Genomic DNA, 22,500 nt, shown 5'->3' on the forward strand with positions numbered 1-22,500 from the left:
TTTGAAGAATAGCAACAAAAATTTCAAATTTGGAAGAGTGAGACAAGTCCCAATCAGGGAACTTGGTAGGGAATTCCCTGGTTGGGACTTGTCTCACTTTGCTAAAATTACTTTGGGATTTTTATTGGTATTCTTCAAAATACCCTAAAATATCCAAAAATGGGAATCTGTTATTTTTTCCTGTGTTTAATGTGAATCTCCGTAAAAGCGGAGGACTTCTAACTTTTATTCCATGGGGGTGACCCGAAAACACTGACCCCTGGTCCATGGACCCCTCAACGGACTGGGTCCACGGACTACCCTTACGGACCCCCTATACGGACCACCCTAAAACAACACAGAAACGAAAATAAATAAAAACTAAAGGTTTGACTTACCAGTTGTCTGGATAGACCACTTGTGTCGGCGAAATCTCAACCGTAACGCTCCGCAAATTCAACAGACTGAGGCTCAGGCTCGGGTACAAAGTCTATTAATCACATATTGCCCCTTCCTTCGCTGTGGACCGGAATCCTTCGACTAAAGATTGATAATAAGTAAGCTCTATATTTGTATTTTCTTTCTTTCCCTCCGCCATTTTGTTCGGATCATTCTCCCGCGCCGCGGGTTTGTGAACTCGCCCCAGGCTTCACGATTTCTCTGTCCTGAACAAAATGGCGGAAGAACTTAGTTTCGAAGCACTCCGGTCAACAGCAAAGGAAAAGGCGAGGAGCGTAACGGCTAGATTTCACCGGCAAGAGTGGTCTATCCAGACAACCGGTATAAACAAATTTTCAGTTGTTATTTATTTTTATAGGGCAACCCTAAAACCCGGAATCCGGAATCACAGTCAATACAGAGAGTAAACACTATCCTAAACATTCATGAAACAGATAAAAGCTAACCTTAGGCTTAATTAGGCCTAAAAACGTTTGTTTAGGCCTAATTAGGCCTAAGGTTAGCTTTTATGAATGCTTAGGATAGTGTTTACTCTCTGTATTGTACTGTGATTCCGGATTCCGGATTCCGGGTTTTAGGGTTGTCCATTTTTATATGGCTAGCCATGTAATTATCTATTGTCAAATTCTTACCCTTTTTTCAAGTTATTTATTTTTAATTCTGTGTTTTTTGGGGTGGTCCGTAGAGGGGGTCCCTAGAGATAGTCCGTGGACCGGTCCGTAAGGCAGTCCAAGGGCCCGGTCCGTAGGGGGGTCCATGGACCGGGGGTCAGTGTTTTCGGGTCACCCTATTCCATGTATTCCTATTCAGGAATACGGTCATTTGAACACGCCCTTAGTTTATCTCCTATTTTGGCTAACTAAAACCAAAACCAACTAACACCAGAAGGGTCACGAAATGACCTTTAAATAATTTTCAAGCCAAAAGAGTTTCGCGGGAAAATCGGGAGGTAAGCATTAAAATCGCTCGCGCAAGTGAAGCTACCTGATGCTATCAAGTGACGTGCTCATAATTTGTTTTCTCTCTTTGTACATCGCCCGCTATACAGAATTATTTGACAAACGTATTAAACCTTGAGAATTACCAGGCTCTTCTTGAATGAAAAATAAGAAACAAATCCAAGAAAGGAACTCTGCATTGACCTTGATTTTCAAACAGATCACCCACTGCCGGATTCCATCGCTTCTCTTTGCACATTTTACTACCTCTCGCTCATTATTTCGTATTTTCTTTATTTTCCCTATAAATGCATCCATTCTTCCTTCGAACTTCACTCAGGTTTTGTAACTGTTACAGTAGCCACATGTAGTGTTTATCTGAAAAACTTAATGGCAATGCTCTTCGTGCATTCCAAGCATTCATTGATAAAGCCATTACAAAAACATGTCAACAATCACCCAGACATTTACCTGTGAGCAAATGTCCCCCGAGGGACCTATTTTTTAATTTGACGCGGTCAGCAAGCATCAATTTTTTATTGACTGTACTGATGAAGGCACAACCACATGTTTTGGCCTGTCTCTAAACTTATCGCTATTTAACATAAATATTCGTGGTTTTGTTCCCTTTGTATTTTTTGACAGATCCTCATTTGGTTATTTGCTTCCACGTGGATTTTCACTTTTCAAAATGCAAAGGCCGATGGTAAGTTTAACGACATCCACCTGCTATTAAAATAATTTTCTTCGCTTTTCGAATAGAACCTTCTTTATATTCTGACTTAGAGCATTACTCTTGACCGAGCTTTGGGGTTTTTAGTATCATTGTTCGTAAGCGCGGGTAACCGAGCGAAATACCGCAAATGCGAGAGTTGAACAGACACGCCTCAGTCCCCAGGCCGACATTATAACGCAGGCGCATTTCAATTATGAGGGAAAACTCTTCAGATCCGAAAGAATAACCGAGGGTAAAGTCAAGAGCTTCTGGGTCTTGCCAGTGGGTTATAATGATGTTAAAAAGTTTCACTAAATTTGAGAGAAAGATAGCAACCAAACAATTGCCGGAAAGGACACTCGCTTCTCAACAACTACAAACAGACTGCACTTGTTTTGAGCGAAACTGTAAGAATCATAGGCAGCCCAAACTCGCGTCACTTCAGAGAGCCGTTGAGAATTTAAACGCGTTATAAGACTTTGTATGGGAAATAAAATACAGTCGATTATGAAGCCTAAAAAATGCTCAATTTAACTTTCAATCAATAAAATGAATCAAAATGACTCACCTCTGGGGTATTTTTGTGCCTTTTGGAGTTTATTTTACAGTTTCGGGAAGTCCGTGTTTTCAATGTTCTAAGACGAAGTCAAGGCTGCACACTAAGATTTCGACCGTTGTCAGCTCAGAGGCGGTTTGCGACTCGAAAATCCATCCCAGCCAAGATTTTTTCACGCGAAGCTAAAGCCATGTCTTTTGCGAACCCCCGTGAATGTTTCTTCGTCAAAAATCCCCACGCACTTGGCTGGAAATGAGCATTTTCTGCTTAAGATTCCACGATAGCTGATGAATTTAACAGCAACTGATCACCGACGAGGACACGGAGCTTGGGTCCGCAGTCAAATTAACTCCACCCGATGAGGGTACAGTCATTTTATGTACAATACTTTCCCCATCCCCACAGCGGCTTCTCGAACACCATGGTTACGAGTGACGCTGTGGGGATGGGGTAAATGCGAGGGTAAATAACGAGATATAATGACATGGGATCCATATACCCCTAACTTGCAGCGATACCGTATCTCTTTTAATCTATAACCGCAGTGTGTGACAAAGAACTCGGCATGAAAACCAAGGTAATTCCGGATGAAAGAATCACAGCATCTACCCGTTTGAGTGAAAATCACATTCCCGCTTTCGCGAGGTTGGACAGCGCCAGGGCCTGGTGCTCAGCTCCCGGGGACAAATCGCCATATTTGCAAGTCCTTTTTGACGAAGAAAAGTTGGTAACTGCAGTGAGTACCCAAGGAAGTTCACGTGATCTGATATGGGCACAAAAATACGAGATCGAGTACACGAATCATGAAGCCACTTGGGTTTCGTATAACCAGGTCAGCTACAGAGGATATTACATGACCGCGCGGGGATAAGATTTTATCTTCCAGTGCTGATGGTATCTCGAAAGAGCAGTGAGTGGTCAAATCAGCATAGGAAGAATGTATCCCCGCGCGGTCATGTAATGACCTGTTTATCAGTTATATAGATAATAAAAATCCAAATTGAGACATCTCAGTCTTCTATTCATGATTTTGAAAACACTGAAAAAAGTGATCACCTTGATTGAAAAAAAGCGTTGGTAGTTTCAATGTTTTCGTACCCAGATCGCGAAGCCATTTCTGTTTTTACTGATTGAAGTTTAAATTTTAATGACACCAATGGAAGGTACGTTTTTAATTGGGGGGGGGGGGGTGGGCCGGGGCTTCGGAGGGGAGGGTCCTTAGTAATTTTTTTTACAAATTGGGGAGAGTCAAACCTGTTTTATTCTCAACCCGGGGAGGGTAATAGTTTTTTTTGGCAAGGAAAAAATTACTGCATGTCGCTTCTGTTTTGTATATACAAGCAAAGCTACCAGTCGAGATTAATCTAAATTATTTACAGGTGTCGAAAACTTTACTTATCAAAAAACTATCTTCTCCCAACTAACATAATTGTCTCTCTCGACCCGTGCCCGCCTTTCGCCCATATTTTGATGTTTCCTGGCGGGGTTCTGGTATAAAATCAGTCTCCGTTGAGGATTCGTCACTACATCACTTTGCGAGTCAGTTTCGACCTCGGAAAGTGATGAGGTCACTTGTTGCCTCACATTTCTTAGCGGTGACTGCCGAGGTTGTTGACGCTCCATTGAATTGTACCGCAAGCTGCCAATGTGAGCTTTGATCATTGCGACCTTTTCAGCTTTCTTCCCTTTAAAGGTGATCTTGTGATGGGAAAAGTTCAAGGATAGCTCGTCCACCCTCAAGGACGACAGTTTATCGGAGTTGTACAGTGCAGCCCAGTCAATGTCATTGTACTCCCGGTTTAGTCGTTCCATTCGCTCCCTTTCAGTCTCTTCTTTCTTCTTCTCCTTGCGCATTTTTATCTGGGCAAGGTGCTCAACATACTCTGCCACAAGCTTTCTGGGGACAATGTATTTATCTGAAAACTTTCTTTCAGTCACGAAACAGTGGCGAAAGCGTTCTTTGTAGGGACAAGTGGTCCAGAAGAACAGGTAGAATTTTGGCAGAATACTATTTGAGAATTTAGTATATTCACCCTTTGGGTTCGGGAACCACCCTAGGTCTTCATCTTTCCACTTCTCTGGACTTGTGCTTTCACTTGTTCCCGCAGCAGATATGCCATCATCCGATTCATAGGAGTAGCGGGCATCCTTTTTAGAATGGCGAGTCGGCAAACAGCCACAATAGCCACAAGTTGCTCTATCAGACCTCATGAAATCCTCGCATTCCCCACAAGCACATTTCCCTCTTTCTATTCCTCGTACATCCTTGCCCATTTTCAAGTTTTCACCGTACAATCACACGTCACGCAATTAACTACCTTGTGCGCAGATGAACGCGGTGATATGAGTAACACTTCCAGTTTCTTATTTCCACTTCCGGTTATCTTTGTCTTGAATAGGTTGAGGGAGGTGGGGGAGGGTCAGATATTTTTGTTTGAAGGGTCATGCATTAATCCATTCCAGGAAGTGGGAGGGCTACGACTTTTTTCGCAAAAAAATTATAGAGTACCCCCCCCCCCCCCCCCAATAAAAAACGTACCTTCCCCAATGGCACCAAAACTTCGCGCGTGAACAGGAGTCGTATTATTGACTGACATGTCCTTAAGCATGATGACATCAGTATCCTTACAACAGCTGTTTTCTTTGAGAGACCAAGATATCAAATTTCGGAACTAGAAAAATCCGGAATTTCATCGATTGCTGTGTATACGTACTATAGTAAAAAAGTCAACTACAGAGAAGTAACGTCCTGTTCGTTTTGTCTTGTTCTCTTTAGGAACTTACAGGAAATAGGAACGGCCAGTTCAGGCAAAAGAACGTCTTACAACCACCGATCATAACGCGAGCAGTGCGGATTTATCCGAAGGAACCATTAGTAGTAATACCTGACCCATCAGTTGGTGCCGTTTCCTGTCTCAGATTAGAGTTGTACGGATGCTCAGCACCGGGTAAACAGTTAACTGTAATTTGTCTTGATCAGTTACGACTCGTTCGTCCGCAACTGAGAATCAACGCAAGGACATATACGCAAAGCCCGCATTCAGCTAGAGTCTCGGGCCGGTCTTCCCTAAGTCAAGCTCACAAACCAGAGCTTCGTGTTGAGATTAACTAGGAACGAAAAGAAAGACGTTTTATTGTATAAACACATTTGCTGGCCTATAAGAATTGCATGAGCCAATATGAGACGGGTGCTTTTACACCGATTAAGCAGCTTTTAGCTTTTATCTTGATGCAATACTTGATTTTTGCCTTTCCTTGCTTTGGATTTTTTTTCCTGCATTTGACTTCCCCCGGGTTCTATTCGCAATGTCACAGAAGCAAGGCGTCCGGAGGACAAGGAAAATTTCATTCTCGCTTGATTTTCTTTGTGGTTTCGTCCACGTATGAGAAGAGGGTTCATGAGAACGTAACTAATTGTTTTCCCTTTCTATCTTTTTTAAAAACAAATGCCGGCAGCGGCGTGCTCCGGACCTGATGTACCATCTAATGATAAACGTCTCGGTCGTGATTCAAAATAGCTTTCCCTTGAACAATATGTTCAAACTAGAAATTCTTCTAAAATCTGTCTTCTTGCATGTCCCGCAATAAAGCTCTTGTAAGAACAAGTAAAAATATTGAGTTTTTAATCATCATGTTATACATAGCACCATGCGTGGATCCCGGTGTACCATCTAACGGTAGACGTTTAGGTTCCGATTTTGGTCACGAGGGAACGGTGACATTCCAGTGCAATCGAAAATACAGTTTGGTGGGAAATGAAACAATCCGCTGTCAGGACGGAGTGTGGAGTGGACATTTACCCCAATGCAAAGGTAGTAATCAAATCAAAATAGTCTTGCCTTACACAATATGTTCAAAGTAGATATTCTTTCAAGGTCAGGGTCTGCTAAGCTTAAAGCCTTTTTGTATGTTCCGGAATAAAATTCTTGTAAGCAAAAGTAAAAACTTAATTGTTTTTTTCATGATCTTATATATAGCACCTTGCGTGGATCCAGGTATACCATCTAATGGTAGACGTTTAAGTTCCGATTTTGGTCACGAAAAGACGGTGACATTCCAGTGCAATCCTAAATACACATTGGTGGGAAATGAAACAATCCGCTGTCAGGACGGAGAGTGGAGTGGACATTTACCCCAATGCAAAGGTAATACATTGTAATCAAGTCAAAATAGTTTTGCCGTACACAGTACGTTCAAAGTAAAAATTCGTCTAAAGTTTGCTAAGCTTAGAGTCTTTTTGTATGTCCTGGAATAAAGGTCTTGTAAGCACAAGTCAAATATAATTGGATTTTTCATGATCTTTAATATAGCACCGTGCATGGATCCAGGTGTACCATCTAATGGGAAACGTTTAAGTTCCGATTTTAGTCACGAAAAGACGGTGACATTCCAGTGCAATCCTAAACACAGTTTGGTGGGAAATGAAACAATCCGCTGTCAGGACGGAGAGTGGAGTGGACATTTACCTCAATGCAAAGGTAGTACATAATGATTGTAATCAAGTCAAAATAGTTTTTCCCTACACAGTACGTTCAAAGTAGAAATTTGTCTAAAGTCTGCTAAGCTTAGAGTCTTCTTGTATGTCCCTGAATAAACCTCTTGCAAGCACAAGTAAAAAATAATTGTTTTTTTTTATCACTATCCTATACATAGCACCGTGCGTGGATCCTGGTGTACCATCTAATGGGAGACGTTTAAGTTCTGATTTTCGTCATGAAAAGACGGTGACATTCCAGTGCAATCCTAAACACAGTTTGGTGGGAAATGAAACAATCCGCTGTCAGAACGGAGTGTGGAGTGGACATTTACCTCAATGCAAAGGTAGTACATTGTAATCCAGTCAAAATAGTTTTGTCTTACATAATATGTTCAAAGTAGAAATTCGTCGTTAATGTGCTAAGCTTAGAGTCTTTTCCTATGTTCTGGAATAAAGTTCTTGTAAGCACAAGTCAACTAAAATTGGGTTTTTTCATGATCTTGTACATAGCACCTTGCGTGGATCCAGGTGTACCATCTAATGGTAGACGTTTAGGTTCCGTTTTTGGTCACGAAAAGACGGTGACATTCCAGTGCAATCCTAAATACACTTTGGTCGGAAATGAAAGAATCCGCTGTCAGGACGGATTGTGGAGTGGACATTTACCACAATGCAAAGGTAGTAATCAAATCAAAAGAGCTTTGTCTTACACCAGAAACCCATAAAGGTTAAAACGTGTAACGCGCGTTCACAGCTTCCGAATATTCAGTGCGAACTGATTGGTTGAATGTTTCAGTGCTAAGTACCATATTTGGAAACCACTCGCTCTTGTTGTTCCAAATGTGGTACTTAGCAAATTGAATATTCAGAAGCTTGTTTCCCAGCACACAAGGGGCCGCTACACGTTTCAACCTTTATGGGTTTCTGCTTACACAATATGTTTAAAGTTAAAATTCGTCTATAGTCTGCTAAGCTTGGAGTCCTCTTGCATGTCCCACAATAATGCTCTTGTAACCACAAGTAAAAAACAATTTTAATAATAAGCCTGCTAAGCTTAAAGCCTTTTTGTATGTCCCGGAATAAAGTTTTTGTAAGCACAAGTCAAATATAATTAGATTTTTCATGATCTTATATATAGCACCGTGCATGGATCCAGGTGTACCATCTAATGGTAGACGTTTAAGTTCCGATTTTGATCACGAAAAGACGGTGACATTCCAGTGCAATCCTAAATACACTTTGGTGGGAAATGAAACAATCCGCTGTCAGGACGGAGTGTGGAGTGGACATCTACCTCAATGCAAAGGTAGTGTATTCTAATCAAGGTAATTAGTTTTGTCTTACACAGTACGTTCAAAGTGGAAGTTCGTCTAAAGTCTGCTAAGCCTTCAGTGTTCCTGTATGTCCCGGAATAAAATTCTTCTAAGCACAAGTAAAAAATAATTGTTTTTTTATCATCATCTTATACCTAGCACCGTGCGTGGATCCCGGTGTACCATCTAATGGAAGACGTTTAAGTTCCCATTTTAGTCACGGAAAGAAGGTGACATTCCAGTGCAATCCTAAACACAGCTTGGTGGGAAATGAAAGAATTCGCTGTCAGGACGGAGAGTGGAGTGGACATTTACCTCAATGCAAAGGTAGTACATTGTAATCAAGTCAAAAATAGTTTTGCCGTACACAGTACGTTCAAAGTAGAAATTTGTCTAAAGTCTGCTAAGCTTAGAGTCTTCTTGTATGTCCCGGAATAAAATTCTTGTAAGCACAATTAAAAAATAATTGTTCTTTTTTTATATCATCATCTTATACCTAGCATCGTGCGTGGATCCCGGTGTACCATCTAATGGAAGACGTTTAAGTTCTGATTTTCGTCACGAAAAGACGGTGATATTCCAGTGCAATCCTAAACACAGCTTGGTAGGAAATGAAACAATCCGCTGTCAGGACGGAGAGTGGAGTGGACATTTACCTCAATGCAAAGGTAGTACATTGTAATCAAGTCAAAATAGTTTTGCCGTACACAGTACGTTCAAAGAAGAAATTTGTCTAAAGTCTGCTAAGCTTAGAGTCTTCCTGTATGTCCCGGAATAAAATTCTTGTAAACACAAGTAAAAAATAATTGTTTTTTTATCATCATCTTATACCTAGCACCGTGCGTGGATCCCGGTGTACCATCTAATGGAAGACGTGTAGGTTCCGATTTTGGTCACGAAAAGACGGTGACATTCCAGTGCAATCCTAAACACAGCTTGGTGGGAAATGAAAGAATTCGCTGTCAGGACGGAGAGTGGAGTGGACATTTACCTCAATGCAAAGGTAGTACATTGTAATCAGTCAAAATAGTTTTGCCCTACATAGTACGTTTAAGGTAATTCCCTTGAAATTGTTCTACTATCAAACTTTTTTGGAAACTTGGCATAATTAACAGATATGAACATTAAAAAAATGCAATAAAAAAATGGGGTCACCGTGCTTGTTTACGCGTCAGCAGGCTCGTAAAATGGGGTATTTTTTTACTGTTTTCGCGTTAAAAATTCGAATCACCTTCATACAGAATTAAGTCTTGGTTACTTCAAAGACACAAAATTTTATTTTGAAAATAAAGCTTCTTTTATTTACATAAGCAGTAATGCTTCATTCACGGAAAAAAAGTTTGATAGAAGAACATGAATTTTTTTTGGAAAACAGTTCCGTACTGGGTGTATTTTACCCAAGACGACGACTTCAAGCTAACAACGGAACTGTCCCAAGACGTGCACTATTCAAATATGTTGTTCTTTATTAGACTTTTCCTAGCAAATACCTGAAAAAAAAAATCGGGGGTCACCGTGCTTGTTTGAGAGAAAAAAAAGAAGCATTTATTTCGCTATCGGGTTTAGTTTCAGCGAAATCTCTTACGTTTTGTATACGCACCTGCTCATGTGCGCGCGCTAATGACGCGAAAATCGTGCGCAGTAGGGATGCAACCTCTCCTCTTTCCCGGCGTCTCGACTACGTCTTGCCCCGGACCCAGAAAGTGGAAAGGCCAAGTTTGGTATTGGTTTGTGCACCCGGTTCCATTACACGCATCCTCTGCTAAATGGATTACACTTCAGGGATTACAGACCATGCTATCGCATACGGGGTTTTAACCGATGCGCTGGCTCCGGCACCAGCGAGAAGTGAGCGAAGACCGGATACTACCGCGTTCGGGGTAGCCGACGCGCCATCTTGCCTGGCGATGGCGAGAAGTACACGAAGACCAGGTTTCGGAAGAGCTCTGAGTGGCCAAGCTACTCTCAATTTTGCTTCTTGGAATGTTAGGACTCTGATGGACAGTGATAAAGACCGTCCTGAGCGTCGCACTGCTTTTGTTGCCAATGAACTTAAGCGACAGAAAATTGATGTGGCTGCCCTCAGCGAGACAAGGTTTCCCGATGAAGGTCAACTGCGTGAAGAGAAGGCTGGATACACCTTCTTTTCGAAAGGGCTTCCCAAGACAGATCGCCGTATACATGGAGTTGGTTTTGCAATACGTACAAAACTGCTTAGAAATTTGAATGAGCTGACCACTGGAATCAGTGAACGACTTATGGTTATGCGACTTGAACTGGCACATAATCAGTACATGTCAGTGATTAGCGCCTATGCACCAACGCTTGATGCAGCCGTTGATGTTAAGGAACCTTTTTATGCGGCACTAGATAAACTTCTCACAGACATACCAGCTGCTGACAATTTGGTACTACTTGGTGACTTCAACGCTCGTGTTGGCCGAGATAAACACTTGTGGCCTCCCATACGATAAAATGGAATGAGTAAGATGAACTCAAACGGACTCATGCTACTCACTAAATGCACAGAACATAGCTTAGTCATTACCAACACTTTATTCCTCATGAAAGATCGGCACAAGGACACATGGCGACATCCACGCTCACGCCATTGGCACATCGTTGACTATGTAATTACCAGAAAGAGAGACAGACAGTGTGTGTTGAATACGCGTGCAATTACTGGTAGCGACAGCTGTTTCACCGACCACCGTATGGTTAGGTCTGTTTAAGATTGAAGTTACGGAAGAAGAGCCGACAGCAACCACGTCTCACACTTGACGTTGAAGCCCTCAATCAATCTATCGTGAAACAAGGTTTTCAGGCATCACTTAACGACAAACTTTCTGCCCTAGAGGAGAAGATATCTGTTGATACTACTTGGAATGCCCTCAAGAATGCTATTCTTGATGCTTGTTCGGAGACTATTGGGCCAAAAAGGAAAAAACATAAAAACTGGTTCGATGATAACGATGAAGAATTACTGAAACTCGTTAGTGAATATCGAGCCGCTTTTATCAACTGGCAACAACTTCCAAAGACACGCTCCCGCAGACAGAAACTCACCAAGGCAAAAGCTAATTTACAGAGGCGCATCAGACAATTGAAGAATCAATGGTGGCTGGTAAAGGCAGCTGAACTACAAGAGCTTGCCGATACTCACAAGAACAGTGCTTTCTTTGTAGCAACCAAGATGGTTTATGGCCCTAGCACTCATGGGCCGACTTCTCTTAGGACCTCCACCAATGAACTTGTAAAGGATCCTGAATCAATTAGACTGTGTTGGAAAGAGCACTTTGGCAACTTGCTGAACCGCAATGCTCAGGTAGATCCAAGAGCAGTGGATGAACTCGAACAGCACCTTGTAAGACACGGGCTAGCTGTTCCCCCAACCTTTGATAAAGTTGAAAAATCGCTGAGGTCTTTGAAGAGTGGTAAAGCCTCAGGTCCTGATGGTATTCCTGCTGAAGTGATCAAAGCGGGTGGATGTCAACTCACTGAGCAACTTTTTCTGCTCATCCAGAGGTTCTGGACAGAAGAACAAATCCCAGCTGACCTCAGAGATGCCCTAATCGTGACGTTGTTCAAGAAGGGCGATAAGTCGTTATGCAGTAACTATCGAGGTATTTCACTTCTCTCAGCAATGGGCAAGCTCCTTGCTAAGATTCTGTTAAACCGCCTGACTCCACTCGCCGAAGAGGTTCTTCCTGAAAGTCAATGTGGGTTCAGACCCTCACGTGGTACCATCGATATGATCTTTTCCCTCCGCCAGATACACGAAAAGTGCCGTGAACAACGCGTGCCCAGGGAAGCTTGTGAAAATGATCTGATTACTTCATGATGACATGACTGCTGCTGTTCTGTTTAATGGTAAATCTAGTGAGCCTTTCTCATGCAGTCGATCAAACAAGGTTGTGTAATCGCGCCTACCCTGTTCTCACTGTTTATGGGGGCTGTTCTTCAACTGGCTCGACCTTCTCTCAACGACGGAGTTGGCATCCAGTACCGGATTGATGGCAAAATCTTCAATCTTCGGAGACTTCAAGCCAAGACAAAAGTTTCTTTTACAACCATTGTTGAGCTTCAATACGCAGATGACTCAGCTGTCTGCTCTTGTTCAGAGGATGGAATGCAGAGTACTGTGGACGCTTTTGCTTTAGCGTATAGCAGGCTTGGCCCCTTACCCTCAACATCAGCAAAACTGAGACCATGTTTCAGCATGAACGAGGCCATCCATCTCCTACAGATTCTCTTCCGTCAATTCAAAGAAATGGTGAAGAACTCAATGCGGTAAACAACTTCAAATATCTGGGAAGTACGGTTTCCAGTAATGCCTCTTTAGATATGGAAATTCAAAGTCGCATAAGTGCAGCCGCCACAGGCTACAACAAACTCAGCAAGAGGATTTTTTGCAATAACGATATCCTATCCAACACAAAGATTAAGGTTTACAATGCCATCATCATACCTACACTTCTCTATGGTTGTGAGACATGGGTTACCTATCGGAAGCATATCAAACAACTGGAAACATACCACCAGCGATGTTTGAGACGAATCCTGCACATTAAGTGGCAGGACAGAGTAACAAACACTGCCGTATTTGAGAGAACATCTTCTCAAAGTCTAGAGTCAGTCGCTCTCCTTCATCGACTTAGATCAGCTGGTCACATCTGTAGAATGCCAGACCGTCCTCTACGAAAGCAACTATACTACTCACAGCTCTCCCACGGTACTAGATCAGTCAGTGCTCCAAAGAAAAGGCACAAGGACTTGCTAAAGCACTACTTGCTGAAATGTGGAATTAATGTGAACGAGTGAGAACAACTAGCAGCAGACAGACAGGTCTGGAAAAGTACAACTCGGAAAGGTGTTCTACACTTTGAAAACACCCGACTCACCGAGGAAGATGTGCTCCGTGAGCAGAGAAAGGCTGCTGCCCAACGGCGCCTTGAGACCCTGTAGATGGGGCTTGTTTGAGTCTCTGCTCTGCTAATCCTTTTGGCCGCCATACTCGCTTGCGAGTGGCTGCGACGACGACGACGACGACGACGAGGGATGTGCAATGCAATACTAAGGAATTACCTTAAAGTAGAAATTCGTCTAAAGTCTTTTAAGCATAAATTCCCCTTGTATATCCCGGAAAAAAAGCCTTTGTAAGCACAAGTAAAAAATTATTGATTAAAAAGACAAACCCAACTAGATTCAATTTGACAACTTTTCGACATCGTCCGATGTCATCGTCAGGCAATGAATTTTAGTCGGATGAAGCATAACTTATAGTACAAGAACAATACAACAATAGAACAATATATACAATAGTACGCTAACAATAAATGTGAAATCTAAGTAAATAATTTTGCCCTGACAGAGTCTGACTGCACATTAAGTGACGGTTTCAATTCTTTGATGTAGAACATCTCATGAATTAAGCAATCAAATTTCGATGGGCATTTCTTTATGCTGTTGTTTGGCCATGATCTGCCAGGCGATGCCTCCCGATAGCTGAGTATCTATGTTCCTCAATTCGTTGATGCAAGTGACGAGCTGTATAGCCAACATAGCTCGCATCACACGAGCCACATTGAAATTTATAGACGACTAGTTGTTGGCTGACTAATGATGGTTTGGGCTCACGGAATTTAAGGACATCCTCGAGCTTGCGGCTGACAAAAACTGGCTGTAGATCTCTATATCCAGTTTCTTATTTAGTTGAGTAAGTTGGCGCTTCACGATATCTGCTGGTTTTTGGACAATAAATGGCAAGACGATTCTAATGGTAGATTGTGATTCGACATCTGATGTATTGATAAAGTTACGGATGGTTGCCTCAATCAATTCAGACGGGTATCGTAGCTTGTGAAAAATTGATCTTATGTTTTCACATTCTTTTTTAAACAGCTCGGTCGTTGAGGACATACTGTACGCCCAGTGAAGCATTGTCTTGATTAGAGATTTCTTGTATTTGTTGTCCACATGACTCTGGTTGTGCAACAAGAGGCCTTTGTTGGTAGTTTTTCTGTATACGCTTGTGGTAATCTTACTTCTTTGTTTCATCAAAAGCATGCCAAGGAAGGGTAATGTGTTGTTTACCGCTAGCTCCATTGTAAATTGAATAGACGGATGGAAGTTATTTAGCGTAATTAGGAACTGTTCTGCTTCAGCTACATCTTTTATGACAACCAAGGTATCATCTACATATCGTCTGTAGAATGACGGGAGTTTGTCTTGTTGTTCTAGCATCTCCTCCACATGACAGAGGAATACATTAGCTAATAGAGGCCCTAACGGGGAGCCCATAGCAACTCCGTCAGTTTGTAGGTATAGATTGTCATTAAACTGAAATAGCTGGTTTTTGGTGGCGATTTTTAGCAGTTCAGAAAGATCTTGTTTAGAGATGGTAATATCATACGTCGCACAGAACCAGTGGCCTTTTAAGGCTTTATCCAAAAGCACGTTCATCGTGTAGTCAAGCGGTACATTCGTGACTAATGATCTTACATCATACGAAACCAAGATGTCATCATCATCAAAGGAGAGCTCTTTCAACTGTACAGCAAACATGAGTGTGTCAGAAATTGTAGACAACAAATACAAGAAATCTCTAATCAAGACAATGCTTCACCGGGCGTACAGTCTGTCCTCAACGACCGAGCTGTTTAAAATAGAATGTGAAAACATAAGATCAATTTTTCACAAGCTACGATAACCGTCTGAGTGAATTGATTGAGGCAACCATCCGTAACTTTATCAATACATCAGATGTCGAATCATAATCTACCATTAGAATCGTCTTGCCATTTATTGACCAAAAACCAGCCGAAATTGTGAAGCGCCAACTTACTCAACTAAATAAGAAACTGAATATAGATCTACAGCCAGTTTTTGTCAGCCGCAAGCTTGAGGATGTCCTTAAATTCCGTGGGCCCAAACCATCATTAGTCAGCCAACAACTAGTCGTCTATAAATTTCAATGTGGCTCGTGTAATGCGAGCTATGTTGGCTCTACAGCTCGTCACTTGTATCAACGAATTGAGGAACATAGATACTCAGCTATCGGGAGGCATCGCCTGGCAGATCATGGCCAAACAACAGCACCCCCAGCGTCGAGTTTTAGTGTCATAAAGAAATGTCCATCGAAATTTGATTGCTTAGTTCATGAGATGTTCTACATCAAAGAATTGAAACCATCACTTAATGTGCAGTCAGACTCTGTCAGGGCAAAACTATTTACTTAGATTTCACATTTATTGTTAGCGTACTATTGTATATATTGTTCTATTGTTGTATTTTTCTTGTACTATAAGTTATGCTTCATCCGATTAAAATTCATTGCCTGACGATGACATCGGACGATGTCGAAACGTTGTCAAAATGAATCTAGTTGCGTTTGTCTTTTTAATCAAATTTATCACAAGATCTAGACTTATTAAAAAATAATTGTTTTTTTATCATCATCTTATACATAGCACCGTGCGTGGATCCCGGTGTACCATCTAATGGTAGACGTTTAGGTTCCCATTTTGGTCACGAAAAGACGGTGACATTCCAGTGCAATCCTAAACACAGCTTGGTGGGAAATGAAAGAATCCGCTGTCAGGACGGAGAGTGGAGTGGACATTTACCCCAATGCAAAGGTAGTACATTGTAATCAAGTCAAAATAGTTTTGCCCTACACAGTACGTTTAAAGTAGAAATTCGTTTGTTTTTGTAACGCTTAGAAAGACATCAATAAAGCTTTCATAATTTCCTTTTGGAGGGGGCTGCGTTTTAACCTTATTTCGCAAGTTTTTATAGATGATAAAACACACAAACTGAATGGTGTATCAAAAATGCGTTAACTCTAAACAGACTAGCCCTAGTAAAACTCAAAACAAATGGCTTACTGACTGCCAAATTACCTGTTCTAATTTCATTCACTGGAAAGTGATATACAAACTCCCCTTTAGTTGCAAAAAAAATATATCGAAATTAATAATTTTTCAGTTTAAGCTTCTTCACAGACGTTTAGCAACAAACGATTTCCTAAACAAAATAGGTATAAGATCAGATGATCCTTGTACTTTTTGTAGTGACGAGAGAGCATCTCTTATCCACCTTTTTGGTCTTGTAGGGAGACCAGTTTTTTCTGGAAAAACTTTGAAGATTGGCTAAATAAAAATCTCATATCATTGAAACTTAATAGTTCTTTCTCATCGGCTGCAGTCCTTGGTCTAAACGCCAATTTCTTTTGTAGCACCAAACAATATTTCTATTTCCTGGTTGCTAGATATTACATTTGGACCTGTAAGATGCGTGAAACAAATCCTAAGATGGAAGGCTTTCCAAACTTTCTATCTACCTTTAGCCCTACGGAAATTATCCCTAAACCCCCATAAATGGATTATATAACAAACTAGACAGAAGCCATGTGAGATCCTTCTTTTCTAATTTTTTGATCTGACGAACTTATCATTGATTCAAGCAATGTAGCAATGTAGTAATGTAGTAACTAAGATAGTAATGCAGTAATGCAGTAAGGTGGTAATGTAATAATGTAGTAATGTATTAGTGTAGTAATGTAGTAATGTAGTAAAATTATAAATAAATAAAAAAAGATGTTTTCGAAACAAAAACAAAAAAAAAAGTAGAAATTCTTCTGAAGTCTGTTAAGCTGAAAGTCCACTTCTACGTCCCGGAATAAAGTTCTTGTAAGCACAAGTCAAATGTAATTGGGTTTTTTTTCATGATCTTATACATAGCACCATGCGTGGATCCTGGTGTACCATCGAATGGTAGACGTTTAGGTTCTGATTTTGGTCACGAAAAGACGGTGACATTCCAGTGCAATCCTAAATACGCTTTGGTGGGAAATGAAAGAATCCGCTGTCAGAACGGATTGTGGAGTGGACATTTACCCCAATGTAAAGGTAGTATAATCAAATCAATAAAGTCTTGCCTAACACAATATGTTTAAAGTAGAAATTCTTCTATAGTCTGCTAAGCTTAGGGCGCGTTCGATTGACCCTATTCCGGAATAAGAATACGTGGAGTGATGATTAAAACGGCATGTTTGGCGCGTTTCGAAGCTGCAAGGATAACAAAAATACGTTTTCAAGTAGCATTTTAGCAGATATTTGACAATTTTAGGGTGAATCTCCGTAAAAATGCAGGGTTTCTAACTTATTTTCCGTGTATTCCATGCAATTCCGGGATACGGTCAATCGAACGCACCCTTAGAGTCCAATTGCATGTCCCGGAATAAAACTCTTGTAAGCGCAAGTAAAAAATAATTGTTTTTTGTTTTTATGATCATCTTATACCTAGCACCGTGCGTGGATCCCGGTGTACCATCTAATGGTAGACGTTTAGGTTCCCATTTTGGTCACGAAAAGATGGTGACATTCCAGTGCAATCCTAAATACAGCTTGGTGGGAAATGAAAGAATCCGCTGTCAGGACGGAGAGTGGAGTGCACATTTACCCCAATGCAAAGGTAGTACATTGTAATCAAGTCAAAATAGTTTTGCCCTACAAAGTACGTTTAAAGTAGAAATTCGTCGAAAGTCTGTTAATCTGAAAGTCCTCTTGTATGTCCCGGAATAAAGCAAGTTGTTTTAAGCACAAGTCAAATGTAATTGAGTTTTTTCATGATCTTATACATAGCACCGTGCGTGGATCCCGGTGTACCCTCTAATGGTAGACGTTTAGGTTCCGATTTTGGTCATAAAAAGACGGTGACATTCCAGTGCAATCCTAAATACACTTTGGTGGGAAATGAAAGAATCCGCTGTCAGGATGGAGTGTGGAGTGGACATTTACCCCAATGCAAAGGTAGTAGTCAAATCAAAAAAGTCTTGCTTTACACAATATGTTTAAAGTAGAAATTCTTATATAGTCTGCTAAGCTTAGAGTCCTCTTGCATGTCCCGAAATAAAGTTCTTCTAAACACAAGTAAAAAATAATTGTTTTTTTATCATCATCTTGTACCTAGCACCGTGCGTGGGTCCCGGTGTACCATCTAATGGTAGACGTTTAGGTTCCCATTTTGGTCACGAAAAGACGGTGACGTTCCAGTGCAATCCTAAATATACTTTGGTCGGAAATGAAAGAATTCGCTGTCAGAACGGAGTGTGGAGTGGACATTTACCCCAATGCAGAGGTAGTACATTGTAATCAAGTCAAAATAGTTTTGCCCTACACAGTACGTTGAAAGTAGAAATTCGTCTAAAGTCTGTTAAACTGAAAGTCCTCTTGTATGTCCCGGAATAAAGCTAGTTCTTGTAAGCACAACTCAAATGTAATTGGGTTTTTTCATGATGTTATACATAGCACCGTGCGTGGATCCCGGTGTACCATCTAATGGTAGACGTTTAGGTTCCGATTTTGGTCACGAAAAAACGGTGAGATTCCAGTGCAATCCTAGATACACTTTGGTGGGAATTGAAATAATCCGCTGTCAGGACGGAGTGTGGAGTGGACATTTACCCCAATGCAAAGGTAGTACATTGTGATCAAGTCAAAATAGTTTTGCTATACACAATATGTTCGAAGTAGAAATTCGTCTGAAGTCTGTTAAGCTTAAAGTCCTCTTGTATGTCCCGGAATAAAATTCATGTAAGCACAAATCAGATATAGTTGGGTTTTTTCATGATCTTATTCACAGCACCGTGCGTGAATCCAGGTGTACCATCTAATGGTAGGCGTTTAAGTTCCGATTTTGGTCACGAGGAAACGGTGACATTCCAGTGCAATCCTAAATACAGTTTGGTGGGAAATAAAACAATCCGCTGTCAGGACGGAGTGTGGAGTGGACATTTACCCCAATGCAAAGGTAGTAATCAAGTCAAAATAGCTTTGCCTTACAGAATATGTTCAAAGTAGAAATTCTTCTTAAGTCTGCTAAGGTTAGAGTCTTCTTGTACGTGCTGCAATAAAGCTCTTGCAAGCATATGTGATATACCGTAGAACAACTACGGACCAGAACAGATTCTCTCCACTGTTTCCAAGACCTTAGTTCATGTCGCCGATGAGCATGCGGGCGGGGCAATATTGGTGGATATCATTGTTGCTTAACACTTTCTTTAAAGGGAACCTCCACTAAAACTACAAAATAGCTTTAAATCACAGAACATAATGTTTACAATTGAAATTGCTCAATCTTTTTCCAATGAAAGCGTTTGTATTCGAGAAAAATAAATTCCAAAAACGCTTATTATGGTTTTCAAATTTCCCGGGCGCCGCCATCTTGAATAATTGTGACGTAACTTGGTTGCCCTATTGTTCCAGAACAATCGCTCTTTGTATCAGAACAATAGGGCAACCAAGTTACGTCACAATTATTCAAGATGGCGGCGCCCATGAAATTTGAAAGCCAAAATAAGCGTTTTTGGAATTTATTTTTCTCGAATACAAACGTTTTCATTGGAAAAAGATTGAGCAATTCCAATTGTAAACATTATGTTCTATGGTTTAAAGTTATTTTGTTGTTTTAGTGGAGGTTCCCTTTAATAAGCAGGTTGTGGAGCCCGGTAAGTGAATATCTTGTTCCAAAGCACAAGTTTCAGTACCCTCTAGTTTAATCGTTTAAAATGCTAAGCAAAGATTTATCTCCTCTATCACAACATGTATAGTATCCTCTTTTACCTTTTTGATGCGGCTTTCCGCTCGAATTCAAAGCCTAGTAAAGAAAAAGCGAAGCAACTTTATTTAATATAAGTGTCTAGTCTTTCTAGCGCTGGAGCACTAATATAATTGGGGACACTGTAAACTGATATTAACAATTAACGCAAATCAAGTCAAATGTTGAATGTTGGTCAGTCTTTCACTGAGCAAGGATTTGTTTGGTTTAAGGAACTCTGCTCAGTACCTGCTTCGTGTCACCAACCTACAAGTCATCTGTTCTCAATGTGCATGTTTGTCATCGCATGAGCCCCAGGGCAATTAAGGATTAATTTCACGAGTATTTTCAAAGTTTTTACTCGCGATGAGAACGATTTGTAAAACTTTGAAAATACAAGTGAAATTAATCCTCAATATTCAATTGCACGCGATCTCATTGCGATTACATAAAGGGCAAAATTATTGTGAGAAGCCCGTTCAGTTCCGCGACAAATGACAGTCAACGCGCTCCCATTCGGTTTAAGTTCAATTCAATAAATCGTTGTTTTCAACAGAAATAGCGCTTAAAATATATTTTATGTGCCACATATATAGTACATTTTTATAGTTTTATGTCGGATTAAAGATTCTCTCGTAACTTCGCTTACTCTAGATAAGCAATTGTTAACCAATCAGGATCAAGTAATCATGCCCTCTTGATTACCAAAAGTACCCTTGTGTTTAAGGAAAAATGCCCTCCGTCTCAGCCAATCAGCATTCAGTAATGAATGTTACTTCACGCTTCAGTTGACTCCAACATTTCAACATTCAGGCGCTTTTTAATTTGGTCTCAGAATTCAGCTGTCGATAATCAAAATTAAATGAGCGCTGCCGGCGGATCATAAAAAAAGCTTATTCTGCTCATTAAGCTTTCTATTAGTAAGCTCGCCTAGGATTTTAGCTTCTTTACATCATTCAACAGACCTTGCCTGTGCATACTCTATTTTCCATCATCGTTTTTCCTTTATCTTGTGACAATACTGAAGAGGAACGAGAGAAGTGGTCCTTGCTTTTAACTGGACAATTCAAGTAATAGTCTCAGTCTTGTAAACACCTGAAAAGTCGGCCGGGCGGGCTTCAGCGATATTCGAACCAATGACCTCTGAGATGCCGATGCAATGCTCTTTTTACTGTGATCTTTCTCATAAACGCTTACAAATTTGTTCTTTATAGCTTAATCTCGTCTATTGCCTGGGACAGTTTTTTCCTTCAGATAAAGTACCTTGGGCCATTTTTTATCACCACGATGAACACAGCTCACTCGGAGTCAGTCAAAAAATTACTCCTCTTGCACTTATCCTATAACATCGCTTCCAAATTACAACAGTTTACAGTGAGTGCAACTAGCCGGCGGACAATGGCTTGAGAACGACTTACGGAAATGTAGTTGTCAAAAGCCAAATTTCAGAAATTTCTAAGATTTTTCGCTGTTTTCGACCATACACGTATTTCAGTGACAGAATTCATCGTTCAACTGAAATGAAGAGTCGTGCAATTCTAGTTCACTAACTTTTGTATTAAGGTGCTTGTACCTAGATGAGAATTGTCATCATCAGATTTCGCATAAACAACGGTTAATATTTGTATAACTTTGATGGGGACATTGTTTACCACGAGACAAACCAAGGGTTTGTCTTATAGACTCTTTTTTAAGAACCTTTTTTATAAGAACAGTTACTAACTTTGATAAGAACGTTCACTGGTTGAGATTAATGGAGTTTTAAGAATATCTTCATTTTATTCGTTTGTTCTTTTGTTGTTTATGCCGGAGTAGCCTTGAAATAAGGTAAAACGAATTGTAGTCTAATCATGAGACCGTGAATTCAATCAATCAATCAATCAACTTTATTTAAAGGGACACTGTCACGGGTTGACATGCGCAGTAGCATTCACTCTCTCCGAGACTTGTCACGCTCGACCGCCATTATGGAAGTTGAAGAATTCTGCATATATTTTGCATTAAATCAAGTTTATCTAAAGCAAATGCTATCTTTATCTAAAGCAAATTTCCCTCTGTCTTCGACCTGTCGTTTCTGCCTTGAGTTGATGCGTTTACCGCCATGTCCGGATCCTCCGCCAGACGCCATTTTGAATTTGTGATTGTTAGTAACTTGAAAAAGTCAGGCTGACTTTTTCAAGTTTCGATCAGCTAGACGAGCATGCGCAGACCATGACCGTGTCCCTTTAACGAGGGTAATACGGAACAGTACTTCACTGAATAACTAGTGGCCCTCAAATTAAAATTATGTAACAGAAATTAAGTGACCAAAATTACCTATCATTAAAAGAAAAAACTATACATAACTTCTGGGGACTGTAATTGCCCTGAGCGGGATTTGAACCCTCGTCCCCCTGATCACTAGTCGGGTGTGTTGGCTCAAGGGATCTACTTAACTGACTCTTTAAATTAATTACCCTTGTCCG

The 22,500-nt window shown here is 40.7% G+C and overlaps 1 protein-coding gene across 1 annotated transcript in view; it reads left to right on the plus strand.

Annotated features, from left to right (window-relative positions):
- The window catches only part of LOC138052757 (CUB and sushi domain-containing protein 3-like), a 52,743-nt gene that overhangs the window by 2,304 nt on the left and 27,939 nt on the right, over window positions 1–22,500 (plus strand). The window contains exons 2-20 of the mRNA XM_068899331.1: window positions 2,022–2,082; window positions 3,193–3,479; window positions 5,424–5,595; window positions 6,292–6,459; window positions 6,625–6,792; window positions 6,958–7,125; window positions 7,301–7,468; window positions 7,635–7,802; window positions 8,263–8,430; window positions 8,597–8,764; window positions 8,938–9,105; window positions 9,273–9,440; window positions 15,907–16,074; window positions 17,179–17,346; window positions 17,744–17,911; window positions 18,082–18,249; window positions 18,410–18,577; window positions 18,748–18,915; window positions 19,082–19,249. Coding sequence (XP_068755432.1) covers window positions 2,022–2,082; window positions 3,193–3,479; window positions 5,424–5,595; window positions 6,292–6,459; window positions 6,625–6,792; window positions 6,958–7,125; window positions 7,301–7,468; window positions 7,635–7,802; window positions 8,263–8,430; window positions 8,597–8,764; window positions 8,938–9,105; window positions 9,273–9,440; window positions 15,907–16,074; window positions 17,179–17,346; window positions 17,744–17,911; window positions 18,082–18,249; window positions 18,410–18,577; window positions 18,748–18,915; window positions 19,082–19,249 — 3,208 coding nt within the window. The remainder of the gene's footprint in view (window positions 1–2,021; window positions 2,083–3,192; window positions 3,480–5,423; window positions 5,596–6,291; window positions 6,460–6,624; window positions 6,793–6,957; window positions 7,126–7,300; window positions 7,469–7,634; window positions 7,803–8,262; window positions 8,431–8,596; window positions 8,765–8,937; window positions 9,106–9,272; window positions 9,441–15,906; window positions 16,075–17,178; window positions 17,347–17,743; window positions 17,912–18,081; window positions 18,250–18,409; window positions 18,578–18,747; window positions 18,916–19,081; window positions 19,250–22,500) is intronic.

Source organism: Montipora capricornis, chromosome 6 (assembly GCF_036669925.1).
Source record: "Montipora capricornis isolate CH-2021 chromosome 6, ASM3666992v2, whole genome shotgun sequence".
Lineage (NCBI taxonomy): Eukaryota > Metazoa > Cnidaria > Anthozoa > Scleractinia > Acroporidae > Montipora > Montipora capricornis.